The sequence below is a fragment of the Nerophis ophidion genome, linkage group LG12 (genome assembly GCF_033978795.1).
Source record: "Nerophis ophidion isolate RoL-2023_Sa linkage group LG12, RoL_Noph_v1.0, whole genome shotgun sequence".
Taxonomy (NCBI): Eukaryota; Metazoa; Chordata; class Actinopteri; order Syngnathiformes; family Syngnathidae; genus Nerophis; species Nerophis ophidion.
In genome coordinates, this window is record NC_084622.1 from 13801042 (window position 1) to 13828748 (window position 27707).

Here is a 27707-nt window from a genome sequence, read left to right on the forward strand (position 1 = left end):
GAAAACAAAAATGCTAAACTGACAGTTGACAGGTAGAAAACAAAGATGCTAAACTGACAGCTGACAGGTAGAAAACAAAGTGCTAAACTGACAGTTGACAGGTTGAAAACAAAGATGCTAAACTGACAGTTGACTGGTAGAAAACAAAGATGCTAAACTGACAGTTGACAGGTTGAAAACAAAGATGCTAAACTGACAGTTGACTGGTAGAAAACAAAGATGCTAAACTGACAGTTGACAGGTAGAAAACAAAGATGCTAAACTGACAGTTGACTGTTAGACAAACAAAGATGCTAAACTGACAGTTAACAGGTTGAAAACAAAGATGCTGAACTGACAGTTGACAGGTAGAAAACAAAGATGCTAAACTGACGGTTGACAGGTTGAAAACAAAGATGCTAAACTGACAGTTGACAGGTAGAAAACAAAGATGCGAAACTGACAGTCGACAGGTAGAAAACAAGATGCTAAGCTGACAGATCAGAGGTTTAAAACAAAGATGCTAAACTGACAGTTGACAGGTAGAAAACAAAGATTCTAAACTGACAAATGAGAGGTTGAAAACAAAGATGCTAAACTGACAGTTGACTGGTAGAAAACAAAGATGCTGAACTGACAGTTGACAGGTTGAAAACAAAGATGTTAAACTGACAGTTGACAGGTTGAAAACCAAGATGCTAAGTTGACAGTTGACAGGTAGAAAGCAAAGATGCTAAGCTGACGGATAAGAGGTTGAAAACAAAGATGCTAAGCTGACAGTTGACAGGTAGAAGACAGGGATTCTAAAATGACAGTTGACAGGTAGAAAACAAATATGTTAAAATGGCAAATGAGAGGTTGAAAACAAAGATGCTAAACTGACAGTTGACTGGTAGACAAACATAGATGCTAAACTGACAGTTGACAGGTTGAAAACAAAGATGCTAAACTGACAGTTGACAGGTAGAAAACAAAGATGCTAAACTGACAAATGAGAGGTTGAAAACAAAGATGCTCAACTGACAGTTGACAGGTAGAAAACAAAGATGCTAAACTGACAAATGAAAGGTTGAAAACAAAGATGCTAAACTGACAGTTGACAGGTAGAAAACAAAGATGCTAAACTAACAAATGACAGGTGGAAAACAAAAATGCTAAACTGACAGTTGACAGGTAGAAAACAAAGATGCTAAACTGACAGCTGACAGGTAGAAAACAAAGTGCTAAACTGACAGATAAGAGGTTGAAAACAAAGATGCTAAACTGACAGTTGACAGGTAGAAAACAAAGATGCAAACTGAAAAATGAGATGTTGAAAACAAAGATGCTAAACTGACAGTTGACTGGTAGAAAAAAAGATGCTAAACTGACAGTTGACAGGTAGAAAACAAAGATGCTAAACTGACAAATGAGAGGTTGAAAACAAAGGGACGGCGTGGCGCAGTGGGAGAGTGGCCGTGCGCAACCCGAGGGTCACTGGTTCAAATCCCACCTAGAACCAAACCCGTCACGTCCGTTGTGTCCTGAGCAAGACACTTCACCCTTGCTCCTGATGGGTGCTAGTTGGCGCCTTGCATGGCAGCTCCCTCCATCAGTGTGTGAATGTGTGTGTGAATGGGTAAATGTGGAAGTAGTGTCAAAGCGCTTTGAGTACCTTGAAGGTAGAAAAGCGCTATACAAGTACAACCCATTTATAAAGATGCTCAACTGACAGTTGACAGGTAGAAAACAAAGATGCTAAACTGACAAATGAAAGGTTGAAAACAAAGATGCTAAACTGACAGTTGACAGGTAGAAAACAAAGATGCTAAACTAACAAATGACAGGTGGAAAACAAAAATGCTAAACTGACAGTTGACAGGTAGAAAACAAAGATGCTAAACTGACAGTTGACAGGTAGAAAACAAAGATGCTAAACTGACAGCTGACAGGTAGAAAACAAAGTGCTAAACTGACAGTTGACAGGTTGAAAACAAAGATGCTAAACTGACAGTTGACTGGTAGAAAACAAAGATGCTAAACTGACAGTTGACAGGTTGAAAACAAAGATGCTAAACTGACAGTTGACTGGTAGAAAACAAAGATGCTAAACTGACAGTTGACGGGTAGAAAACAAAGATGCTAAACTGACAGTTGACGGGTAGACAAACAAAGATGCTAAACTGACAGTTAACAGGTTGAAAACAAAGATGCTGAACTGACAGTTGACAGGTAGAAAACAAAGATGCTAAACTGACGGTTGACAGGTTGAAAACAAAGATGCTAAACTGACAGTTGACGGGTAGAAAACAAAGATGCGAAACTGACAGTCGACAGGTAGAAAACAAGATGCTAAGCTGACAGATCAGAGGTTTAAAACAAAGATGCTAAACTGACAGTTGACAGGTAGAAAACAAAGATTCTAAACTGACAAATGAGAGGTTGAAAACAAAGATGCTAAACTGACAGTTGACTGGTAGAAAACAAAGATGCTGAACTGACAGTTGACAGGTTGAAAACAAAGATGCTAAACTGACAGTTGACAGGTTGAAAACCAAGATGCTAAGTTGACAGTTGACAGGTAGAAAGCAAAGATGCTAAGCTGACAGATAAGAGGTTGAAAACAAAGATGCTAAGCTGACAGTTGACAGGTAGAAGACAGGGATTCTAAAATGACAGTTGACAGGTAGAAAACAAATATGTTAAAATGGCAAATGAGAGGTTGAAAACAAGATGCTAAACTGACAGTTGACTGGTAGACAAACATGGATGCTAAACTGACAGTTGACAGGTTGAAAACAAAGATGCTAAACTGACAGTTGACAGGTAGAAAACAAAGATGCTAAACTGACAAATGAGAGGTTGAAAACAAAGATGCTCAACTGACAGTTGACAGGTAGAAAACAAAGATGCTAAACTGACAAATGAAAGGTTGAAAACAAAGATGCTAAACTGACAGTTGACAGGTAGAAAACAAAGATGCTAAACTAACAAATGACAGGTGGAAAACAAAAATGCTAAACTGACAGTTGACAGGTAGAAAACAAAGATGCTAAACTGACAGTTGACAGGTAGAAAACAAAGATGCTAAACTGACAGCTGACAGGTAGAAAACAAAGTGCTAAACTGACAGTTGACAGGTTGAAAACAAAGATGCTAAACTGACAGTTGACAGGTAGAAAACAAAGATGCTAAACTGACATTTGACAGGTTGAAAACAAAGATGCTAAACTGACAGTTGACGGGTAGAAAACAAAGATGCGAAACTGACAGTCGACAGGTAGAAAACAAGATGCTAAGCTGACAGATCAGAGGTTTAAAACAAGGATGCTAAACTGACAGTTGACAGGTAGAAAACAAAGATTCTAAACTGACAAATGAGAGGTTGAAAACAAAGATGCTAAACTGATAGTTGACTGGTAGAAAACAAAGATGCTGAACTGACAGTTGACAGGTTGAAAACAAAGATGCTAAACTGACAGTTGACAGGTTGAAAACCAAGATGCTAAGTTGACAGTTGACAGGTAGAACACAAAGATGCTAAACTGACAGTTGACAGGTAGAAAACAAAGATGCTGAACTGACAAATGAGAGGTTGAAAACAGAGGCTAAGCTGACAATTGACAGGTAGAAGCAAAAATATGCTAAAATGACAGTTGACAGGTAGAAAACAAAGATGCTAAACTGATAAATGAGAGGTTGAAAACAAAGATGCTAAACTGACAGTTGACAGGTAGAAAGCAAAGATGCTAAACTGACAAATGAGAGGTTGAAAACAAAGATGCTAAACTGACAGTTGACAGGTAGAAAACAAAGATGCTAAACTGACAGTTGACTGGTAGAAAACAAAGATGCTAAACTGACGATTGACAGGTTGAAAACAAAGATGCTAAACTGACAGTTGACTGGTAGAAAACAAAGATGCTAAACTGACAGTTGACAGGTAGAAAACAAAGATGCTAAACTGACAGTTGACTGTTAGGCAAACAAAGATGCTAAACTGACAGTTAACAGGTTGAAAACAAAGATGCTGAACTGACAGTTGACAGGTAGAAAACAAAGATGCTAAACTGACAGTTGACAGGTTGAAAACAAAGATGCTAAACTGACAGTGGACGGGTAGAAAACAAAGATGCGAAACTGACAGTCGACAGGTAGAAAACAAGATGCTAAGCTGACAGATCAGAGGTTTAAAACAAACATGCTAAACTGACAGTTGACAGGTAGAAAACAAAGATTCTAAACTGACAAATGAGAGGTTGAAAACAAAGATGCTAAACTGATAGTTGACTGGTAGAAAACAAAGATGCTGAACTGACAGTTGACAGGTTGAAAACAATGCTAAACTGACAGTTGACAGGTTGAAAACCAAGATGCTAAGTTGACAGTTGACAGGTAGAACACAAAGATGCTAAACTGACAGTTGACAGGTAGAAAACAAAGATGCTGAACTGACAAATGAGAGGTTGAAAACAGAGGCTAAGCTGACAATTGACAGGTAGAAGCAAAAATATGCTAAAATGACAGTTGACAGGTAGAAAACAAAGATGCTAAACTGATAAATGAGAGGTTGAAAACAAAGATGCTAAACTGACAGTTGACAGGTAGAAAGCAAAGATGCTAAACTGACAAATGAGAGGTTGAAAACAAAGATGCTAAACTGACAGTTGACAGGTAGAAAACAAAGATGCTAAACTGACAGTTGACTGGTAGAAAACAAAGATGCTAAACTGACAGTTGACAGGTTGAAAACAAAGATGCTAAACTGACAGTTGACTGGTAGAAAACAAAGATGCTAAACTGACAGTTGACAGGTAGAAAACAAAGATGCTAAACTGACAGTTGACTGTTAGGCAAACAAAGATGCTAAACTGACAGTTAACAGGTTGAAAACAAAGATGCTGAACTGACAGTTGACAGGTAGAAAACAAAGATGCTAAACTGACAGTTGACAGGTTGAAAACAAAGATGCTAAACTGACAGTGGACGGGTAGAAAACAAAGATGCGAAACTGACAGTCGACAGGTAGAAAACAAGATGCTAAGCTGACAGATCAGAGGTTTAAAACAAACATGCTAAACTGACAGTTGACAGGTAGAAAACAAAGATTCTAAACTGACAAATGAGAGGTTGAAAACAAAGATGCTAAACTGACAGTTGACTGGTAGAAAACAAAGATGCTAAACTGACAGTTGACAGGTTGAAAACAAAGATGCTAAACTGACAGTTGACAGGTTGAAAACCAAGATGCTAAGTTGACAGTTGACAGGTAGAACACAAAGATGCTAAACTGACAGTTGACAGGTAGAAAACAAAGATGCTGAACTGACAAATGAGAGGTTGAAAACAGAGGCTAAGCTGACAATTGACAGGTAGAAGAAAAATATGCTAAACTGACAGTTGACAGGTAGAAAACAAAGATGCTAAACTGACAAATGAGAGGTTGAAAACAAAGATGCTAAACTGACAGTTGACAGGTAGAAAACAAAGATGCTAAACTGACAAATGAGAGGTTGAAAACAAAGATGCTAAACTGACAGTTGACAGGTAGAAAACAAAGATGCTAAACTAACAGATGACAGGTGGAAAACAAAGATGCTAAACTGACAGTTGACAGGTTGAAAACAAAGGTGCTAAACTGACAGTCGACAGGTAGAAAAAAAATTGAGCAAATTGATTATTTCTGGCAATTTATTTAAGTGTGTATCAAACTGGTAGCCCTTCACATTAATCAGTACCCAAGAAGTAGCTCCTGGTTTCAAAAAGGTTGGTGACCCCTGGGTCAATCAATGTTTATTCATACAGCCCTAAATCACAAGTGTCTCAAAGGGCTGCACAAACCACAACGACATCTGCGGTACAGAACCCACATAAGGGCAAGGAAAAACTCACCCCAATGGGACGAGATGGAAAGGTTGTGCGTTCAAACCCCCGGCTGAGTCATACCAAAGACTATGAAAATGGGATCCATTACCTCCCTCCATGGCACTCAGCATTAAGGCTTGGGATTGGGGGTTGAATAACCCAAAAATTATTCTCTGGCGCGGCCACCGCTGCTGCTCACTGCTCCCCTCACCTCCCAAGGGGGTGTAAAAAGGGGATGGGTCAAATGCAGAGAATAATTTCACCACACCTAGCGTGTGTGTGACTATCATTGACACTTTAACTTTTTAACTTATCTATTCATGCAGAACATTAACTCGTTGAGTCATAAAAGTTTGTGTTCTCTTAAAGGCGTTGCTAACATTTACTTTCAACATTAAGCCACGTAAATTACTACGAGCCATTTTAAGAGCACGCCTTGTCAGGCCAATGTTGTTGTTTGGATCACTTCTGCGCACTAAATGCTTACTAAATTAGTCCAAAAAAACAAAACAATAAAAGTATATCCCCATATTAGACTCAGACTTCCTTTTTATTGCCATTCAAATGTGAACTTTACAGTACAGATAAGAACATAATTTAGTTGTTTTAGCTCATGGTAGTGCAGGATAAAAGAGCAAAAAGGTGCAGATATAAATAAATAGATTACTGTGCAGATATAAATATATTGCACTTTTCAATATGCATCCAGGTATGTTATACTATCTTTATAGTCCAGACACTTCATACATTTTGGGGGGAATTGTGGTACGTGTATTTGTATTGAACCGTTTCGGTACGGGGGTTTCTGTTCGGTTCGGAGGTGTAACGAACGAGTACACATGCTAGCAGCGACCGGGCTTAGGACAACATATAAAAGTCAGAGCTAGAAGACCCTAAATCCGAATGAGTTTCCACACGGACATAATAAGTAGCGTACCCCACGTTGTGTACACATTACACACCCAGGCACAACACGCGGCATACTAGCAGCGACCGGGCTACGATAGACTGACCATACCTCCTCTTTTCACCGGACATGTCCTCTTTTGCTGGGCTGTCCGGGTGGAGTTTCTTAAATGCCTCGAATGTCCAGCATTTTAAGTTAGGGCTGCGTGTATTTTCAATGTACGTTCAGGGTTAAGAAGGAGTTAAAAACAAGACAATTTGTGCATGCAGCAACATTCTTGAGGCAGGGGCAGAGACAGAGAGAGCGAGAGAGTTATGATAAACGCGCATGCTTTTTATCCATAGATTTATCAGATTTTATTTTTTATTATCTATAGCAGGGGTGTCAAAAGTGTCATGTTTTAAAGGCCCACGGCACATTGTAAAAATACTATTAAAATAAACAAAAGTGAAATAAAAAAGCTTAAAGGCTAAATGTAATTTAGAAAAAGTTGCAATTTTGACTAATAAAACAAAGCTGGTTTTTTTCTTTCAAACTGTCATTGCTCAAAACATAATATTGAATCAAAATCAATGTTATAATGAATTGTTGACTTATCCAAGGTTCCAATTACTTCACATCAAAAATTCCAATAAGAAAAATATTTTTGATGGAGTATTTGGCAAATTTGGTAAATAAATAACCCAAAAATTTATATTTTGTTGTTTTCTTACTGTACCGAAAATGAACCGAACCGTGACCTCTGAACTGATGGTTGACAACATCACATTTGTCAACCATCTCAATTTTTTCCGGGAGACTACCGAGTTTCAGAGCAACCGTTCTCTCGACTGTCTGGTGGTTTTCACCCAAACAACAATAATAAGGGCGTGCTACGATGACAATGTGTTTAACGCCCTCCACAACCGTGATAAACAGCTTACCAGCCCATTCACATATTGTTTGAGGCTTCTGCAGACACACGGACGGTTGTGATATAAACAACTTTAACACTCTTACTAATATGCGCCACACTGTGAACCCACACCAAACAAGAAGGACAAACACATTTCGGGACAACATCCGCACTGTAACACAACATAAACACAACATAACAAATACCCAAAATCCCATGTATCCCTGACTCTTCCGGGCTACATTATACACCCGAGCTAGCACCAACCCCGCACACTTCTTCACTACATCGTATACTGTATGTCACCTCTTCACTACAACATCGTATACTGTATGTCACCTCTTCACTACAACATTGTATACTGTATGTCACCTCTTCACCACAACATCGTATACTGTATGTCACCTCTTCACTACAACATTGTATACTGTATGTCACCTCTTCACCACAACATCGTATACTGTATGTCACCTCTTCACCACAACATCGTATACTGTATGTCACCTCTTCACTACAACATCGTATACTGTATGTCACCTCTTCACTACAACATTGTATACTGTATGTCACCTCTTCACTACAACATCATATACTGTATGTCACCTCTTCACTACAACATTGTATACTGTATGTCACCTCTTCACCACAACATCGTATACTGTATGTCACCTCTTCACTACAACATCGTATACTGTATGTCACCTCTTCACTACAACATTGTATACTGTATGTCACCTCTTCACTACAACATCGTATACTGTATGTCACCTCTTCACTACAACATCGTATACTGTATGTCACCTCTTCACTACAACATCGTATACTGTATGTCACCTCTTCACCACAACATCGTATACTGTATGTCACCTCTTCACCACAACATTGTATACTGTATGTCACCTCTTCACCACATCGTATACTGTATGTCACCTCTTCACCACATCGTATACTGTATGTCACCTCTTCACCACATCGTATACTGTATGTCACCTCTTCACTACAACATCGTATACTGTATGTCACCTCTTCACCACATCGTATACAGTATGTCACCTCTTCACTACAACATCGTATACTGTATGTCACCTCTTCACTACAACCTTGTATACTGTATGTCACCTCTTCACCACAACATCGTATACTGTATGTCACCTCTTCACTACAACATTGTATACTGTATGTCACCTCTTCACCACAACATCGTATACTGTATGTCACCTCTTCACCACAACATCGTATACTGTATGTCACCTCTTCACTACAACATCGTATACTGTATGTCACCTCTTCACTACAACATTGTATACTGTATGTCACCTCTTCACTACAACATCATATACTGTATGTCACCTCTTCACTACAACATTGTATACTGTATGTCACCTCTTCACCACAACATCGTATACTGTATGTCACCTCTTCACTACAACATCGTATACTGTATGTCACCTCTTCACTACAACATTGTATACTGTATGTCACCTCTTCACTACAACATCGTATACTGTATGTCACCTCTTCACTACAACATCGTATACTGTATGTCACCTCTTCACCACATCGTATACAGTATGTCACCTCTTCACCACATCGTATACTGTATGTCACCTCTTCACCACATCGTATACTGTATGTCACCTCTTCACTACAACATCGTATACTGTATGTCACCTCTTCACCACAACATCGTATACTGTATGTCACCTCTTCACCACATCGTATACTGTATGTCACCTCTTCACCACATCGTATACAGTATGTCACCTCTTCACCACATCGTATACTGTATGTCACCTCTTCACCACATCGTATACTGTATGTCACCTCTTCACTACAACATCGTATACTGTATGTCACCTCTTCACCACAACATCGTATACTGTATGTCACCTCTTCACCACATCGTACACTGTATGTCACCTCTTCACCACAACATCGTATACTGTATGTCACCTCTTCACTACAACATCGTATACTGTATGTCACCTCTTCACCACAACATCGTATACTGTATGTCACCTCTTCACTACAACATCGTATACTGTATGTCACCTCTTCACTACAACATTGTATACTGTATGTCACCTCTTCACTACAACATCGTATACTGTATGTCACCTCTTCACTACAACATCGTATACTGTATGTCACCTCTTCACTACAACATCGTATACTGTATGTCACCTCTTCACCACAACATCGTATACTGTATGTCACCTCTTCACCACAACATTGTATACTGTATGTCACCTCTTCACCACAACATCGTATACTGTATGTCACCTCTTCACCACATCGTATACTGTATGTCACCTCTTCACCACATCGTATACTGTATGTCACCTCTTCACCACATCGTATACTGTATGTCACCTCTTCACTACAACATCGTATACTGTATGTCACCTCTTCACTACATCGTATACTGTATGTCACCTCTTCACCACATCGTATACTGTATGTCACCTCTTCACTACAACATCGTATACTGTATGTCACCTCTTCACCACATCGTATACTGTATGTCACCTCTTCACCACATCGTATACTGTATGTCACCTCTTCACCACAACATCGTATACTGTATGTCACCTCTTCACCACATCGTATACTGTATGTCACCTCTTCACCACATCGTATACAGTATGTCACCTCTTCACCACATCGTATACTGTATGTCACCTCTTCACCACATCGTATACTGTATGTCACCTCTTCACTACAACATCGTATACTGTATGTCACCTCTTCACCACAACATCGTATACTGTATGTCACCTCTTCACCACATCGTACACTGTATGTCACCTCTTCACCACAACATCGTATACTGTATGTCACCTCTTCACTACAACATCGTATACTGTATGTCACCTCTTCACCACAACATCGTATACTGTATGTCACCTCTTCACTACAACATCGTATACTGTATGTCACCTCTTCACTACAACATTGTATACTGTATGTCACCTCTTCACTACAACATCGTATACTGTATGTCACCTCTTCACTACAACATCGTATACTGTATGTCACCTCTTCACTACAACATCGTATACTGTATGTCACCTCTTCACCACAACATCGTATACTGTATGTCACCTCTTCACCACAACATTGTATACTGTATGTCACCTCTTCACCACAACATCGTATACTGTATGTCACCTCTTCACCACATCGTATACTGTATGTCACCTCTTCACCACATCGTATACTGTATGTCACCTCTTCACCACATCGTACACTGTATGTCACCTCTTCACCACAACATCGTATACTGTATGTCACCTCTTCACCACATCGTATACTGTATGTCACCTCTTCACCACATCGTATACTGTATGTCACCTCTTCACTACAACATCGTATACTGTATGTCACCTCTTCACTACAACATCGTATACTGTATGTCACCTCTTCACTACATTGTATACTGTATGTCACCTCTTCACCACAACATCGTATCCTGTATGTCACCTCTTCACTACAACATCGTATCCTGTATGTCACCTCTTCACTACAACATCGTATCCTGTATGTCACCTCTTCACTACAACATCGTATACTGTATGTCACCTCTTCACTACAACATCGTATACTGTATGTCACCTCTTCACTACAACATCGTATACCGTATGTCACCTCTTCACTACAACATCGTATACTGTATGTCACCTCTTCACTACAACATCGTATACTGTATGTCACCTCTTCACTACAACATCGTATACTGTATGTCACCTCTTCACTACAACATCGTATACTGTATGTCACCTCTTCACTACAACATTGTATACTGTATGTCACCTCTTCACCACAACATCGTATACTGTATGTCACCTCTTCACTACAACATCGTATACTGTATGTCACCTCTTCACCACATCGTATACTGTATGTCACCTCTTCACTACAACATCGTATACTGTATGTCACCTCTTCACTACAACATCGTATACTGTATGTCACCTCTTCACCACATCGTATACTGTATGTCACCTCTTCACTACAACATCGTATACTGTATGTCACCTCTTCACTACAACATCGTATACTGTATGTCACCTCTTCACCACATCGTATACTGTATGTCACCTCTTCACCACAACATCGTATACTGTATGTCACCTCTTCACTACAACATCGTATACTGTATGTCACCTCTTCACTACAACATCGTATACTGTATGTCACCTCTTCACTACAACATCGTACACTGTATGTCACCTCTTCACTACATTGTATACTGTATGTCACCTCTTCACCACAACATCGTATACTGTATGTCACCTCTTCACCACAACATCGTATCCTGTATGTCACCTCTTCACTACAACATCGTATACTGTATGTCACCTCTTCACTACAACATCGTATACTGTATGTCACCTCTTCACTACAACATCGTATACTGTATGTCACCTCTTCACTACAACATTGTATACTGTATGTCACCTCTTCACCACAACATCGTATACTGTATGTCACCTCTTCACCACAACATCGTATACTGTATGTCACCTCTTCACTACAACATCGTATACTGTATGTCACCTCTTCACTAGAACATCGTATACTGTATGTCACCTCTTCACCACATCGTATACTGTATGTCACCTCTTCACTACAACATCGTATACTGTATGTCACCTCTTCACTACAACATCGTACACTGTATGTCACCTCTTCACTACATTGTATACTGTATGTCACCTCTTCACCACAACATCGTATACTGTATGTCACCTCTTCACCACAACATCGTATCCTGTATGTCACCCCTTCACTACAACATCGTATACTGTATGTCACCTCTTCACTACAACATCGTATACTGTATGTCACCTCTTCACTACAACATCGTATACTGTATGTCACCTCTTCACTACAACATTGTATACTGTATGTCACCTCTTCACCACAACATCGTATACTGTATGTCACCTCTTCACTACAACATCGTATACTGTATGTCACCTCTTCACCACAACATCGTATACTGTATGTCACCTCTTCACTACAACATCGTATACTGTATGTCACCTCTTCACCACAACATCGTATACTGTATGTCACCTCTTCACCACATCGTATACTGTATGTCACCTCTTCACTACAACATCGTATACTGTATGTCACCTCTTCACCACATCGTATACTGTATGTCACCTCTTCACTACAACATCGTATACTGTATGTCACCTCTTCACTACAACATCGTACACTGTATGTCACCTCTTCACTACATTGTATACTGTATGTCACCTCTTCACCACAACATCGTATACTGTATGTCACCTCTTCACCACAACATCGTATCCTGTATGTCACCTCTTCACTACAACATCGTATACTGTATGTCACCTCTTCACTACAACATCGTATACAGTATGTCACCTCTTCACTACAACATCGTATACCGTATGTCACCTCTTCACTACAACATCGTATACTGTATGTCACCTCTTCACTACAACATCGTATACCGTATGTCACCTCTTCACTACAACATCGTATACTGTATGTCACCTCTTCACCACAACATCGTATACTGTATGTCACCTCTTCACCACATCGTACACTGTATGTCACCTCTTCACCACATCGTATACTGTATGTCACCTCTTCACCACATCGTATACTGTATGTCACCTCTTCACCACAACATCGTATACTGTATGTCACCTCTTCACTACAACATCGTATACTGTATGTCACCTCTTCACTACAACATCGTATACTGTATGTCACCTCTTCACCACATCGTATACTGTATGTCACCTCTTCACTACAACATCGTATACTGTATGTCACCTCTTCACTACAACATCGTACACTGTATGTCACCTCTTCACTACATTGTATACTGTATGTCACCTCTTCACCACAACATCGTATACTGTATGTCACCTCTTCACCACAACATCGTATCCTGTATGTCACCTCTTCACTACAACATCGTATACTGTATGTCACCTCTTCACTACAACATCGTATACAGTATGTCACCTCTTCACTACAACATCGTATACCGTATGTCACCTCTTCACTACAACATCGTATACTGTATGTCACCTCTTCACCACAACATCGTATACTGTATGTCACCTCTTCACTACAACATCGTATACTGTATGTCACCTCTTCACTACAACATTGTATACTGTATGTCACCTCTTCACCACAACATCGTATACTGTATGTCACCTCTTCACCACAACATCGTATACTGTATGTCACCTCTTCACCACATCGTATACTGTATGTCACCTCTTCACCACATCGTATACTGTATGTCACCTCTTCACCACAACATCGTATACTGTATGTCACCTCTTCACCACATCGTACACTGTATGTCACCTCTTCACCACAACATCGTATACTGTATGTCACCTCTTCACCACAACATTGTATACTGTATGTCACCTCTTCACTACAACATCGTATACTGTATGTCACCTCTTCACTACAACATCGTATACTGTATGTCACCTCTTCACCGCAACATCGTATACTGTATGTCACCTCTTCACCACAACATTGTATACTGTATGTCACCTCTTCACTACAACATCGTATACTGTATGTCACCTCTTCACTGCAACATCGTATACTGTATGTCACCTCTTCACCACAACATCGTATACTGTATGTCACCTCTTCACCACAACATCGTATCCTGTATGTCACCTCTTCACTACAACATCGTATACTGTATGTCACCTCTTCACTACAACATCGTATACTGTATGTCACCTCTTCACTACAACATCGTATACCGTATGTCACCTCTTCACTACAACATCGTATACTGTACGTCACCTCTTCACTACAACATTGTATACTGTATGTCACCTCTTCACTACAACATCGTATACTGTATGTCACCTCTTCACTACAACATTGTATACTGTATGTCACCTCTTCACCACAACATCGTATACTGTATGTCACCTCTTCACCACAACATCGTATCCTGTATGTCACCTCTTCACTACAACATCGTATACTGTATGTCACCTCTTCACTACAACATCGTATACTGTATGTCACCTCTTCACTACAACATCGTATACCGTATGTCACCTCTTCACTACAACATCGTATACTGTACGTCACCTCTTCACTACAACATTGTATACTGTATGTCACCTCTTCACTACAACATCGTATACTGTATGTCACCTCTTCACTACAACATTGTATACTGTATGTCACCTCTTCACCACAACATCGTATACTGTATGTCACCTCTTCACTACAACATCGTATACTGTATGTCACCTCTTCACTACAACATCGTATACTGTATGTCACCTCTTCACTACAACATTGTATACTGTATGTCACCTCTTCACCACAACATCGTATACTGTATGTCACCTCTTGTCCACAACATCGTATACTGTATGTCACCTCTTCACTACAACATCGTATACTGTATGTCACCTCTTCACTACAACATCGTATACTGTATGTCACCTCTTCACTACAACATCGTATACCGTATGTCACCTCTTCACTACAACATCGTATACTGTACGTCACCTCTTCACTACAACATTGTATACTGTATGTCACCTCTTCACTACAACATCGTATACTGTATGTCACCTCTTCACTACAACATTGTATACTGTATGTCACCTCTTCACCACAACATCGTATACTGTATGTCACCTCTTCACCACAACATCGTATACTGTATGTCACCTCTTCACTACAACATCGTATACTGTATGTCACCTCTTCACTACAACATTGTATACTGTATGTCACCTCTTCACCACAACATCGTATACTGTATGTCACCTCTTCACCACAACATCGTATACTGTATGTCACCTCTTCACTACAACATCGTATACTGTATGTCACCTCTTCACTACAACATTGTATGCTGTATGTCACCTCTTCACCACAACATCGTATACTGTATGTCACCTCTTCACTACAACATCGTATACTGTATGTCACCTCTTCACTACAACATTGTATGCTGTATGTCACCTCTTCACCACAACATCGTATACTGTATGTCACCTCTTCACTACATTGTATACTGTATGTCACCTCTTCACCACAACATCGTATACTGTATGTCACCTCTTCACTACATCGTATACTGTATGTCACCTCTTCACCACAACATCGTATACTGTATGTCACCTCTTCACTACAACATCGTATACTGTATGTCACCTCTTCACCACAACATCGTATACTGTATGTCACCTCTTCACTACAACATCGTATACTGTATGTCACCTCTTCACTACAACATTGTATGCTGTATGTCACCTCTTCACCACAACATTGTATGCTGTATGTCACCTCTTCACCACAACATCGTATACTGTATGTCACCTCTTCACTACAACATCGTATACTGTATGTCACCTCTTCACTACAACATTGTATGCTGTATGTCACCTCTTCACCACAACATCGTATACTGTATGTCACCTCTTCACTACAACATCGTATACTGTATGTCACCTCTTCACTACAACATCGTATACTGTATGTCACCTCTTCACTACAACATCGTATACCGTATGTCACCTCTTCACTACAACATCGTATACTGTATGTCACCTCTTCACTACAACATCATATACTGTATGTCACCTCTTCATTACAACATCGTTGTGACAGTTCCTTGCTGTCGTCGTGTGGGTTCCATGGACCACTCAGGAAGGACATTGCTTTGAGCAGCTTTGACTCTTTTTCAAATAAAGCTGTCTCTTGCCGGGTTGCTTTTCAGCTCCTCCTCGGCTGCTCTCTCTTCGGTCGCTTTCGTCGTCCCGTCTTCCCTCTGTTGCTCTTGCGCTGAATCTGCTGCAGACTCCTCCTTCTGCCTCGATCTCTCCTCCTTCTCCCCTTTTATACGAGTCACACGTGCAATGATTACTTCTCACTCCTACATGCTGTGCCAGTGGAGAAGATGGTCCTCCACCATCAAAGTATGTCCCAAAGAGTGACAAGTTCAGACGGGGATGTGTGTTATTTCAATAGGTGCTTGCTCCGGGTGCCTGTTGACATAATATACCTCAGGCCACTTTGCTGTCTCAACATCATATACAGTTGGAAAGAGCGTAGTAGCCTTTATATACCATACTTGTTATTTAAAGGCCTACTGAAACCCACTACTAGCCACCACGCAGTCTGATAGTTTATATATCAATGATGAAATATTAACATTGCAACACATGCCAATACGGCCTTTTTAGTTTACTAAATTGCAATTTTAAATTTCCCGCCAATTGTCGTGTTGAAAACGTCGCGGTATGATGACGCGTGTGTTTGACGTCTCTGGGTTGTAGCGGACATTATTTTTCAGCCCGATCCAAGCTATAAGTAGTCTGCTTAAATCGCATTATTCCACAGTATTCTGGACATCTGTGTTGCTGAATCTTTTGCAATTTGTTCAATTAATAATGGAGAAGTCAAAGTAGAAAGATGGAGGTGGGAAGCTTTTAGCCTTTAGCCACACAAACACACGGTGATTCCTTGTTTAAAATTCCCGCAGGTGAAGCTTTACTATGGAACAGAGCGGTCAAGCATACATGGATCCCGACCACATGTCAACCGGCAGGTTTCGGTGAGAAAATAGTGGTAATAAGTTGGCTCTTACCGTAGTTATGAGCGGAGATGGCGTCCTCCTGCAGCAGCTGCGGACTATTACCTCCTCCCACCGGAGACACTGCGGTCACCACACCCGTGGCCACACCCCTCTGACTTTCAGGTACCAAATAATCTCACTAAAACACTAGTAACAATAGCCAGATAAGGGATGTTCCATAATTATCCTAGTAAATGTGTCTAATAACATCTGAATCACTCTCACTGCCCTGGCCTTTTTCTTTTAAACTTTTTTTTTCTTTTTTTTCTAGTCCTTCACTCTCAATATCCTCATCCACGAATCTTTCATCCTCGCTCAAATTAAAGGGGAAATTGTCGCTTTCTCGGTCCGAATCGCTCTAGCTGCTGCTGGCTATGATTATAAACAATCTTCAGATGTGAGGAGCTCCACAACCCGTGATGTCACGCGCACATCGTCTGCTACTTCCGGTACAGGCAAGGTTTTTTAATAGCGACCAAAAGTTGCGAACTTTATCGTCGATGTTCTCTACTAAATCCTTTCAGCAAAAATATGGCAATATCGCGAAATGATCAAGTATGACACACAGAATGGACCTGCTATCCCCGTTTGAATAAGAAAATCTAATTTCAGTAAGCCTTTAAGTGTAATCCACAAAAATAACAATGATTCTTGTTCAAATATACAGTTTATACAATACAATACCACTGTACTGTATATACGTGATATGATATATCAGGGGTGTCCCAAAGTTGTGTACAAACTTTTTAACTTTGGAAATGTTTCCTTTCTAAAAAAAATTGTTTTTATTAAAAAAAAAAAAAAAAGCCATATTTTTGCTGAAAGGATTTACTAGAGAATATCGACGATAAAGTTTGCAACTTTTGGTTACTAATAAAAAAAGCCTTGCCTTAACCGGAAGTAGCAGACGATGTGCGCGTGACATCACGGGTTGTGGAGCTCCTCACATCTGAAGATTGTTTATAATCATAGCCAGCAGCAGCTAGAGCTATTCGGACCGAGAAAGCGACAATTTCCCCTTTAATTTGAGCGAGGATGAAAGATTCGTGGATGAGGATATTGAGAGTGAAGGACTAGAAAAAAAAGAAAAAAAAAGTTTAAAAGAAAAAGGCCAGGGCAGTGAGAGTGATTCAGATGTTATTAGACACATTTACTAGGATAATTATGGAACATCCCTTATCTGGCTATTGTTACTAGTGTTTTAGTGAGATTATTTGGTACCTGAAAGTCAGAGGGGTGTGGCCACGGGTGTGGTGACCGCAGTGTCTCCGGTGGGAGGAGGTAATAGTCCGCAGCTGCTGCAGGAGGACGCCATCTCCGCTCATAACTACGGTAAGAGCCAACTTATTACCACTATTTTCTCACCGAAACCTGCCGGTTGACATGTGGTCGGGATCCATGTATGCTTGACCGCTCTGTTCCATAGTAAAGCTTCACCTGCGGGAATTTTAAACAAGGAATCACCGTGTGTTTGTGTGGCTAAAGGCTAAAAGCTTCCCACCTCCATCTTTCTACTTTGACTTCTCCATTATTAATTGAACAAATTTACTGGGATAATTCTGGAAAATCCCTTATCTGCTTATTGTGTTAATAGTGTTTTAGTGAGATTCTAAAGTCATACCTGAAAGTCCGATGGCTGCGGTGAACGCCAGTGTCTCTGAGAGAAGCCGAGGAGCCTAGATCACAGCTGCCTTTTTGAGCTGCAGGAGAAGGTCACATAATCCACTGAAGTCTCCGGTAAGAGCCAACTTAATATCACAATGTTCCCATCCAAAAACTTGCCTGTTGACGTAGAGAAACATGTTCGCTGACCGCTCTGTGTTAAAGCTTCACAACAAACAAAGAAACACCGGCTGTGTTTGTTTTGCTAACGGCAGCTGCAATCCACCGCTTTCCACCAACAGCATCCTTCTTTGACGTCTCCATTATTAATTGAACAAATTGCAAAAGATTCAGCAACACAGAAGTCCAAAATACTGTGTAATTATGCGATGTAAAAAGACGTGTGTGGTGCTGGGCTGAAATGTTCGCTCCAACCAATAACGTCACAAGCACGCGTCAACATTCTGCGACGTTTTCAACAGGATACTTCCCGGAAAATTTAAAATTTTAATTTAGTAAACTAAACCGGCCGTATTGGCATGTGTTGCAATGTTAATATTTCATCATTGATATATAAACTATCAGACTGCGTGGTCAGTAGTAGTGGGTTTCAGTAGGCCTTTAAATGATTAAGCCCCCCCTACACACACACACACACACACACACACACTAATAGCCTTACCGCTGAGACACCTGGTACTCTCTGCAGTGCAGTAATATTCATGTCAAGTATTTTGTGCTAAAGTTGTCACTGCTTCAAAGGACACCTTTCTAGTTTAGCATGAGGAAAGTCTGCAAGCTGCTAAGGTTGAAAGTGCGAGCTGGCCAAGGTCAAAGTCAAAGGCGAGTGACGGTGTGCAAAAGTGCAGCAGCTGCCATCATAACCGCTCAGACGCCCCTCACCCCCTCATTTGATGGACTTAGTTGGTCTGATGGACAGGCTTACTGAAGATTGGCCTAGTTTACATGCGACGCTCTTAAGTTTGCGGTGGAAGACACCTAAGTGGAGCTCCGCTAGGCCAAGCTCGTAGACCCGGTTCTCTTCTCTGAGTTCAGCCCAGTGACCTACATTCCTTCCTTCGACTCTTTAGCTGTCCTATCTCGTCATGATGAGGTCACTGCACGTCGGGGGACTTGTTGTGTCGCACTACTTAAAGGGCCCATGTCCGTTCGACAGAAGTCGACATGAGTCTATTGGAGTCACAGACTGTGATTGTAATATAAACAAAGCTCCAAATTGGCTTGTTTTAAAATGTCTTTATTGAAGAGGAGATATGTATTTAAACAATATAATATAATATAATATAATATATATATATCCGTGCGTCCGTATATCCATCCATCCATCTTCTTCCGCTTATCCGAGGTCGGGTTGCGGGGGCAACAGCCTAAGCTGGGAAACCCAGACTTCCCTTTCCCCAGCCACTTCGTCTAGCTCTTCCCGGGGGATCCCGAGGCGTTCCCAGGCCAGCCGGGAGACATAGTCTTCCCAACGTGTCCTGGGTCTTCCCCGTGGCCTCCTACCGGTTGGACGTGCCCTAAACACCTCCCTATGGAGGCGTTCGGGTGGCATCCTGACCAGATGCCCGAACCACCTCATCTGGCTCCTCTCCATGTGGAGGAGCAGCGGCTTTACTTTGAGTTCCTCCCGGATGGCAGAGCTTCTCACCCTATCTCTAAGGGAGAGACCCGCCACACGGCGGATGAAACTCATTTGGGCCGCTTCTACCCGTGATCTTATCCTTTCGGTCATGACCCAAAGCTCATGACCATAGGTGAGGATGGGAACATATATCGACCGGTATATTGAGAGCTTTGCCTTCCGGCTCAGCTCCTTCTTCACCACAACGGATCGGTACAACGTCCGCATAACTGAAGACGCCGCACCGATCCGCCTGTCGATCTCACGATCCACTCTTCCCTCACTCGTGAACAAGACTCCTAGGTACTTAAACTCCTCCACTTGGGGCAGGGTCTCCTCCCCAACCTGGAGATGGCATTCCACCCTTTTCCGGGCGAGAACCATGGACTCGGACTTGGAGGTGCTGATTCTCATTCCGGTCGCTTCACACTCGGCTGCAAACCGATCCAGTGAGAGCTGAAGATCCCGGTCAGATGAAGCCATCAGAACCACATCATCTGCAAAAAGCAGAGACCTAATCTTGCGGTCACCAAACCGGAACCCCTCAACGCCTTGACTGCACATAGAAATTCTGTCCATAAAAGTTATGAACAGAATCGGTGACAAAGGACAGCCTTGGCGGAGTCCAACCCTCACTGGAAATGTGTTCGACTTACTGCCGGCAATGCGGACCAAGCTCTGACACTGATCATACAGGGAGAGGACCGCCACAATCAGACAGTCCGATACCCCATACTCTCTGAGCACTCCCCACAGGACTTCCCGAGGGACGCGGTCGAATGCCTTCTCCAAGTCCACAAAGCACATGTAGACTGGTTGGGCAAACTCCCATGCACCCTCAAGAACCCTGCCGAGAGTATAGAGCTGGTCCACAGTTCCACGACCAGGACGAAAACCACACTGTTCCTCCTTAATCCGAGGTTCGACTATCCGGCGTAGCCTCCTCTCCAGTACACCTGAATAAACCTTACCGGGAAGGCTGAGGATTGTGCGTATGTGTGTGTGTATATATGTACATATAAATATCTATATACTGTGTATATATATATATATATATATATATATATGTATATATGCGTGTGTGTATATATACATATAAATATCTATATACTGTGTATATATATATATATATATATATATATATATATATACATATATATATATATATATATATATATATATATATATATGTGTGTGTGTGTAACCGGTGGTCTTTTCCTCTGCTGCGTTGTGTGTTGTTTATGGAAGACGACCGACACCATGGGTTTCTCCACTGCACTTTACTGATAATACAGAATACAATTGTCATCAAAAGCTTTCCGCCATCGTCGAGCCCCTCTCCCGTTATCGTGGACTAAAAGGGCGGTCATAGTTACATACACAGTAAAATAAAAACATACCTGATAATACAGAAGACAATTGTCATTAAAACTTTCCGCCGCCATCGTCGAGCCCCTACACAAATATAATAATGAACAAGAAATGAATTAAAGTTCTTAACAAGACAAAATATTTTCTGTCATCGCATGGACGGCTACCTCTCCCATTATCGTGGACAAAAAGGGAAGTTGGAAGGCGTGTCCAACGCATATAAAAAGACAGGTGTCACAGTTATTATTGCAGTAGGAGGGACAACGAGGCAATTGTTCCACATTGACAAAACATCAAATAATATTCAGGTATTTACATGTAACTTACATATTTTGTGTAATTATAACAATAATAAAAGATTAGAAAATACATTATTTACAAGACGTAATTGACCCTGTTACACACATATATATATATATATATATAATATACAGTGGGGCAAAAAAGTATTTAGTCAGCCACCGATTGTGCAAGTTCTCCCACTTAAAATGATGACAGAGGTCTGTAATTTTCATCATAGGTACACTTCAACTGTGAGAGACATGTGGTCGGATGAAACCAAAATAGAACTTTGTGGTATAAACTCAACGCGTCGTGTTTGGAGGAAGAAGAATACTGAGTTGCATCCCAAGAACACCATAACTACTGTGAAGCATGGGGGTGGAAACATCATGCTTTGGGGCTGTTTTTCTTCTAAGGGGACAGGACGATGGATCCGTGTTAAGGAAAGAATGAATGGGGCCATGTATCGTGAGATTTTGAGCCGAAACCTCCTTCCATCAGTGAGAGCTTTGAATGGTTGACTTAATACTTATTTTCCACCATCATTTACAAATAAATTATTTTAAATTCCTACAATGTGAATTCCTGGATTTTTTTTTCACATTCTGTCCCTCACAGTTGAAGTGTACCTATGATGAAAATTACAGACCTCTGTCATCATTTTAAGTGGGAGAACTTGCACAATCGGTGGCTGACTAAATACTTTTTTTACCCCACTATAAGAGGAAGTGATGGGTTGTTTTCTTTTGTAGACCACGCACCTGATGACTGTGGGAGCTCATTGAATAGAAGAGTTAGCCTTCTCCGTCTTCACCGTCTTTCTTTGTTCCTCCAGTCTGATGAGTGAGTGAGCGAGTGAGTCGGCAGCAGGCCGCCGCCGCCGCTATGGTCGACATGGAGAGCCACTACCGCCCGCCCTCACCCCTGGAGGACTCCATGCTGGGCAGCCCGCTGTGCGCCGCCAACGACCACTTCATGGAGGAGCTGCACGACATCTCTCAGTCCATGGACAGCAGCATCCTCAGCTCCTACGACGCCCCCGGGTACCAGTCGTCCAGCACCGGCTCCGAGGGTTCCACGGTCTTTGGTGAGGAACACTTTTTGGGAGGAATCTCTGCTTGGTTGTGCAATTACAAGGTCATAGTTCAGTGATTTAATGCGGGTTTCCATTCTAAAAGTCATCTGGTTGTGGTTTGTGCAGCCCTTTGAGACACTCATGATTTAGGGCTATACAAGTAAACATTGATTGATTGATTGATGTGGTTGAGTTATGGGCTTTCCAGCAGTGAATTAGGGTATATATTTAGTACAGGGGTCACCAACCTTTTTGAAACCAAGAGCTACTTCTTGGGTACTGATTAATGCCAAGGGCTACCAGTTTGATACACGGCGTGGCGCAGTGGGAGAGTGGCCGTGCGCAACCCGAGGGTCCCTGGTTCAATCCCCACCTACTACCAACCTGGTCACTTCCGTTGTGTCCTGAGCAAGACACTTCACCCTTGCTCCTGATGGGAGCGGGTTAGCGCCTTGCATGGCAGCTCCCTCCATCAGTGTGTGAATGTGTGTGTGAATGGGTAAATGTGGAAGTAGTGTCAAAGCGTTTTGAGTACCTTGAAGGTAGAAAAGCGCTATACAAGTACAACCCATTTATTTATCATTTATTTATTTAAATAAATTGCCAGAAATAGCCAATTTGCTCAATTTACCTTTAACTCTATGTTATTATTAATAGTTAATGATAATTATCTTTGTGGAAACACTGATCATCTTAATGAACTATCAAACATAGTTTATGTTCAATTTCGACTCTTTAAAATTCAAAATTCAACCGAAAAAAAGAAGAGAAAAATTGACTAATTTGAATATTTTTGAAAATATTAAAAAAAAAATGTATGGAACGTCATTAGTCATTTTTCCTGATTAAGATTAATTTTAGAATTTTGCTGACATGTTTTAAATCGGTTAAAATCCAATCTGCACTTTGTTAGAATATATAACAAATTGGACCAAGCTATAATTCTAACGACAAATCATTATTTCTTTTAGATTTTCCAGAACAAAAATTTGAAAAGAAATTCAAAAGACTTTGAAATAAGATTTAAATTTGATTTGCCAGAATAAGTTTTTTAAAATTTTAATCATAGTAAGTTTGTAGAAATATTTCACAAATATTCTTCGTCGAAAAAACAGAAGCTAAAATGAAGAATTAATTTAAAATGTGTTTATTATTCTTTACAATAAATAAAGGAAAGAAGAGGAAGAAATTTAAAAGGTAAAAAGGTATATGTGTTTAAAAATCCTAAAATCATTTTTAAGGTTGTATTTTTTCTCTAAAATTGTCTTTCTGAAAGTTATAAGAAATAAAGTAAAACAAATAAATGCTTTTATTTAAACAAGTGAAGACCAAGTCTTTAAAATCATTTCTTGAATTTTCAAATTCTGTTTGAGTTTGTTCTCTCTTAGAAGTAAAAATGTCGAGCAAAGCGAGACCAGCTTTCTAGTAAATAAATACAATTTAAAAAAATAGAGGCAACTCACTGGTAAGTGCTGCTATTTGAGCTATTTTTAGAACAGGCCAGCGGGCGACTCATCTGGTCCTTACGGGCAACCTGGTGCCAGCGTGCACCGCGTTGGTGACCCCTGATTTAGTATATGATTTGATCAATCCATCAATGTTTACTTGTACAGCCCTAAATCACGAGTGTCTCAAAGGGCTGCACAAGCCACAACCACTTCCTCGGCTCAGATCCTGCAAGGAAAAACTCTACCCAATGGGACAATGAGAAACCTTGGAGGGGGCCGCAGATGTGGGGTACCCCCTTGAGCAACCGGTGCAATGGACGTTGAGTTAGAGACCAAAAATACCGCAATTATTATTAATTAAAACCTCTTAAAGCCCAAGCTGTTTGTTTACATGTTTGGTTTTTTATTTCTCTTTGCTATTTGGGCTTATTGGACCCTATTTAGAATAAAAACTAAGAATCATCTTTATATATGATGTACTTAGTCCATAAGTACACAAACGTGTACTTCATGTTTAGTGACATGCTAATTCTTATTTTTTACACGTTTTTACCCAAATTCCTTCATATGTTATACTCTTCTGACAACCCCAGATGGCATCATAAGTGTCCACATAAGTGGCCATAAGACCCCAATTCAATAGTGTGCACAATTTTGGAAATAAGAGCTAAAAGGTGCTGTCCACGCATGTGGCCACTAAGCCTTTAGAGGTTTTAAGATTAATCTTTTATAAAAAGATACTGAGTTCTTTCCCAAAATCAAAAATTGAACAAGTAAATTGTGTACAAATGTTTGCATCAAGTCTAATAAACGGTGCAACGCTGCCATTTCCCCCCCAGTGGGATTTTGGAAGACTTGCGCCTCTAGGTTCTTCGGACCACCAATCACCGACATGCCAGGCTCTTCCAGTTTTACAACAATGTTTTATTTTGCAATAAATTGTCTTTGTGCTTTTCAGCAATTGTCTTTTCGTCAGTCTCAGTCTCGCTCGTGCTCCACCATCAACCCCCCTCTCCTTCCCGGCTGCTGCCTTTAACTGAGCGGCAGGTGATTAGATAAGCACGCCCAGTTGGGCCATCTACGCACCTGTCGCTTATCTCGAAGCCGTCTTTGCACACCCCACTTCGCTGCAGGTCCGCAGGCCACGCCCCCCTCCACAGGGGAAAAAAAAAACGAACATGCAGATAACTTTACTACAACTGATATGATGAGGACGTTGTTACGCTCACTACATGCTGATGTTTGTTACGTGTAATATCCTGGAGGAAAAGCCGCTAAATATCGATAATTAGTGATGGGAAAAAAATAAAGCAGATTTGTTTACGTGAGATAAAAAAAAAAAACCCTGAACAAGACAAGAATGAGTTGGTTTTCAAAGCCTTTTCTCTCACTGAGACTTGGTATCGCCAACAAGGAATCGCCCTCACCACATTCTTGGGCCAGTCCAAAGCTCCTCTCTGGAAACGTCTCTGAGTTTCTGTGTGGTTCCTGAATAGAGGAAGCCACAGACGCTTCGGGGGAAATTTATGCGAGCGCCGGCAAATTCTGCAAGGTTGAAGACAGTGCAGGAGGACAATGTTTGAGGGGACAATGGAGCATGGGAGGGAGGCAGGAAGTGGGAGCTTTTAAACTTTCTCCTGATCCTTGGCCTGGCATCCTTCCACTAGACTTCATTAGTCCCGCTGGTTCGGACTTTCCCCCCCCCCTGCCAGTTCCTTTCACATCGGGGAAATGTAAACTGGTGACATGGAGAATAAACCTGGATGCAAGGCACACTTGTGACAAGCAGAATGCAAAACTTACATTTCCCATCCTAAATGCACATGAGTCCTTTACAGGTAATGTCAGGTTGCAACACTGATGACATCTATTAGACAAGACAAGAAGCAAATAAATCAAATAGAGACAGTATTCAATTTAGCTCATGAAGGAGCTTCACGTCTCCTCTTTTATTTGGGCCTTTTCTGATTACATAGCATTACATTACATTACACATTTGCTCCTAAGGGGAGGTGGTCATAAACCGCTGTTGCACTCGGTCAAAAACAATTCAAAGAAAAGGTGCCTGGAGCGGTGTCAGTTCCTGCTCCCTCTCTGCTTTGTAGATCTCGGGTCAGGACAAGGTCTTCCTGTGGCTGTCAATAGATCAAAGAAACCGACACCTCCATGTCGCACCCCATCACACACAGTGGAGTTTTTCAAGCCTTTATCTTCATAAGATAAGACACAGATTTGTCTTCTCGCAGGGCGAGCCGAAATCATGGGAACACAAAGTTGTGTGATAACTTATATACAATTATTCTGACAGGTAAGACAAGAACTTGGACGTGCTGTGCTTTAAAGTAGTCGGTGTACCGTTTGTACTACAACAAGTGGCACTTCAGGAAAAAGGAAGGTAGAACAAAATTAGGGAAGTTTAGAAAGTTCAGAAAGAAAGGTTCAAATTCAGCAAGGTAGGAAGGAAATTTAGGAAGTAATGTACGTTTACAACGTTTCAGGAAGGAAGGAAGGAAGTTTTGACTGTTTCAGGAAGGAAGGTAGGTAGGAAGGAAGGTAAGAAGGGAGGTTAAACATTTGCAGGAAGGAAGTCTAGAAAGTTTAAGGAATGAAGGCAGTTGAAGAAGGAAAGGTAGGTAGAAAGGAAGGCAGTTGAAGAAGGAAAGGAAAGCAGTTGAAGAAGGAAAGGAAGATAGGAAGGAAGGCGGTTGAAGAAGGAAAGGTAGCTAGGAAGGAAAGCAGTTGATGAAGGAAAGGTAGGTAGGAAGGAAGGTAATTGACGAAGGAAAGGTAGGTAGGAAGGAAGGCAGTTAAAGAGGGAAAGGTAGGTAGGAAGGAAGGCAGTTGAAGAATGAAACATGTCTCGGAAAGGAAGGCGGTTGAAGGAAAGGTAGGTAGTTAGGAAGGCAGTTGAAGAGGGAAAGGTAGGTACGAAGGAAGGCAGTTGAAGAATGAAACATGTCTCAGGAAGGAAGGCGGTTGAAGGAAAGGTAGGTAGTTAGGAAGGCAGTTTAAGAGGGAAAGGTACCTA

At 41.0% G+C, this 27707-nt stretch overlaps 1 protein-coding gene across 1 annotated transcript in view; it reads left to right on the forward strand.

Annotated features, from left to right (window-relative positions):
* The window catches only part of pparab (peroxisome proliferator-activated receptor alpha b), a 182905-nt gene that overhangs the window by 112050 nt on the left and 43148 nt on the right, over window positions 1-27707 (forward strand). The window contains exon 4 of the mRNA XM_061916864.1: window positions 22992-23243. Coding sequence (XP_061772848.1) covers window positions 23042-23243 — 202 coding nt within the window. The 5' untranslated portion in view covers window positions 22992-23041. The remainder of the gene's footprint in view (window positions 1-22991; window positions 23244-27707) is intronic.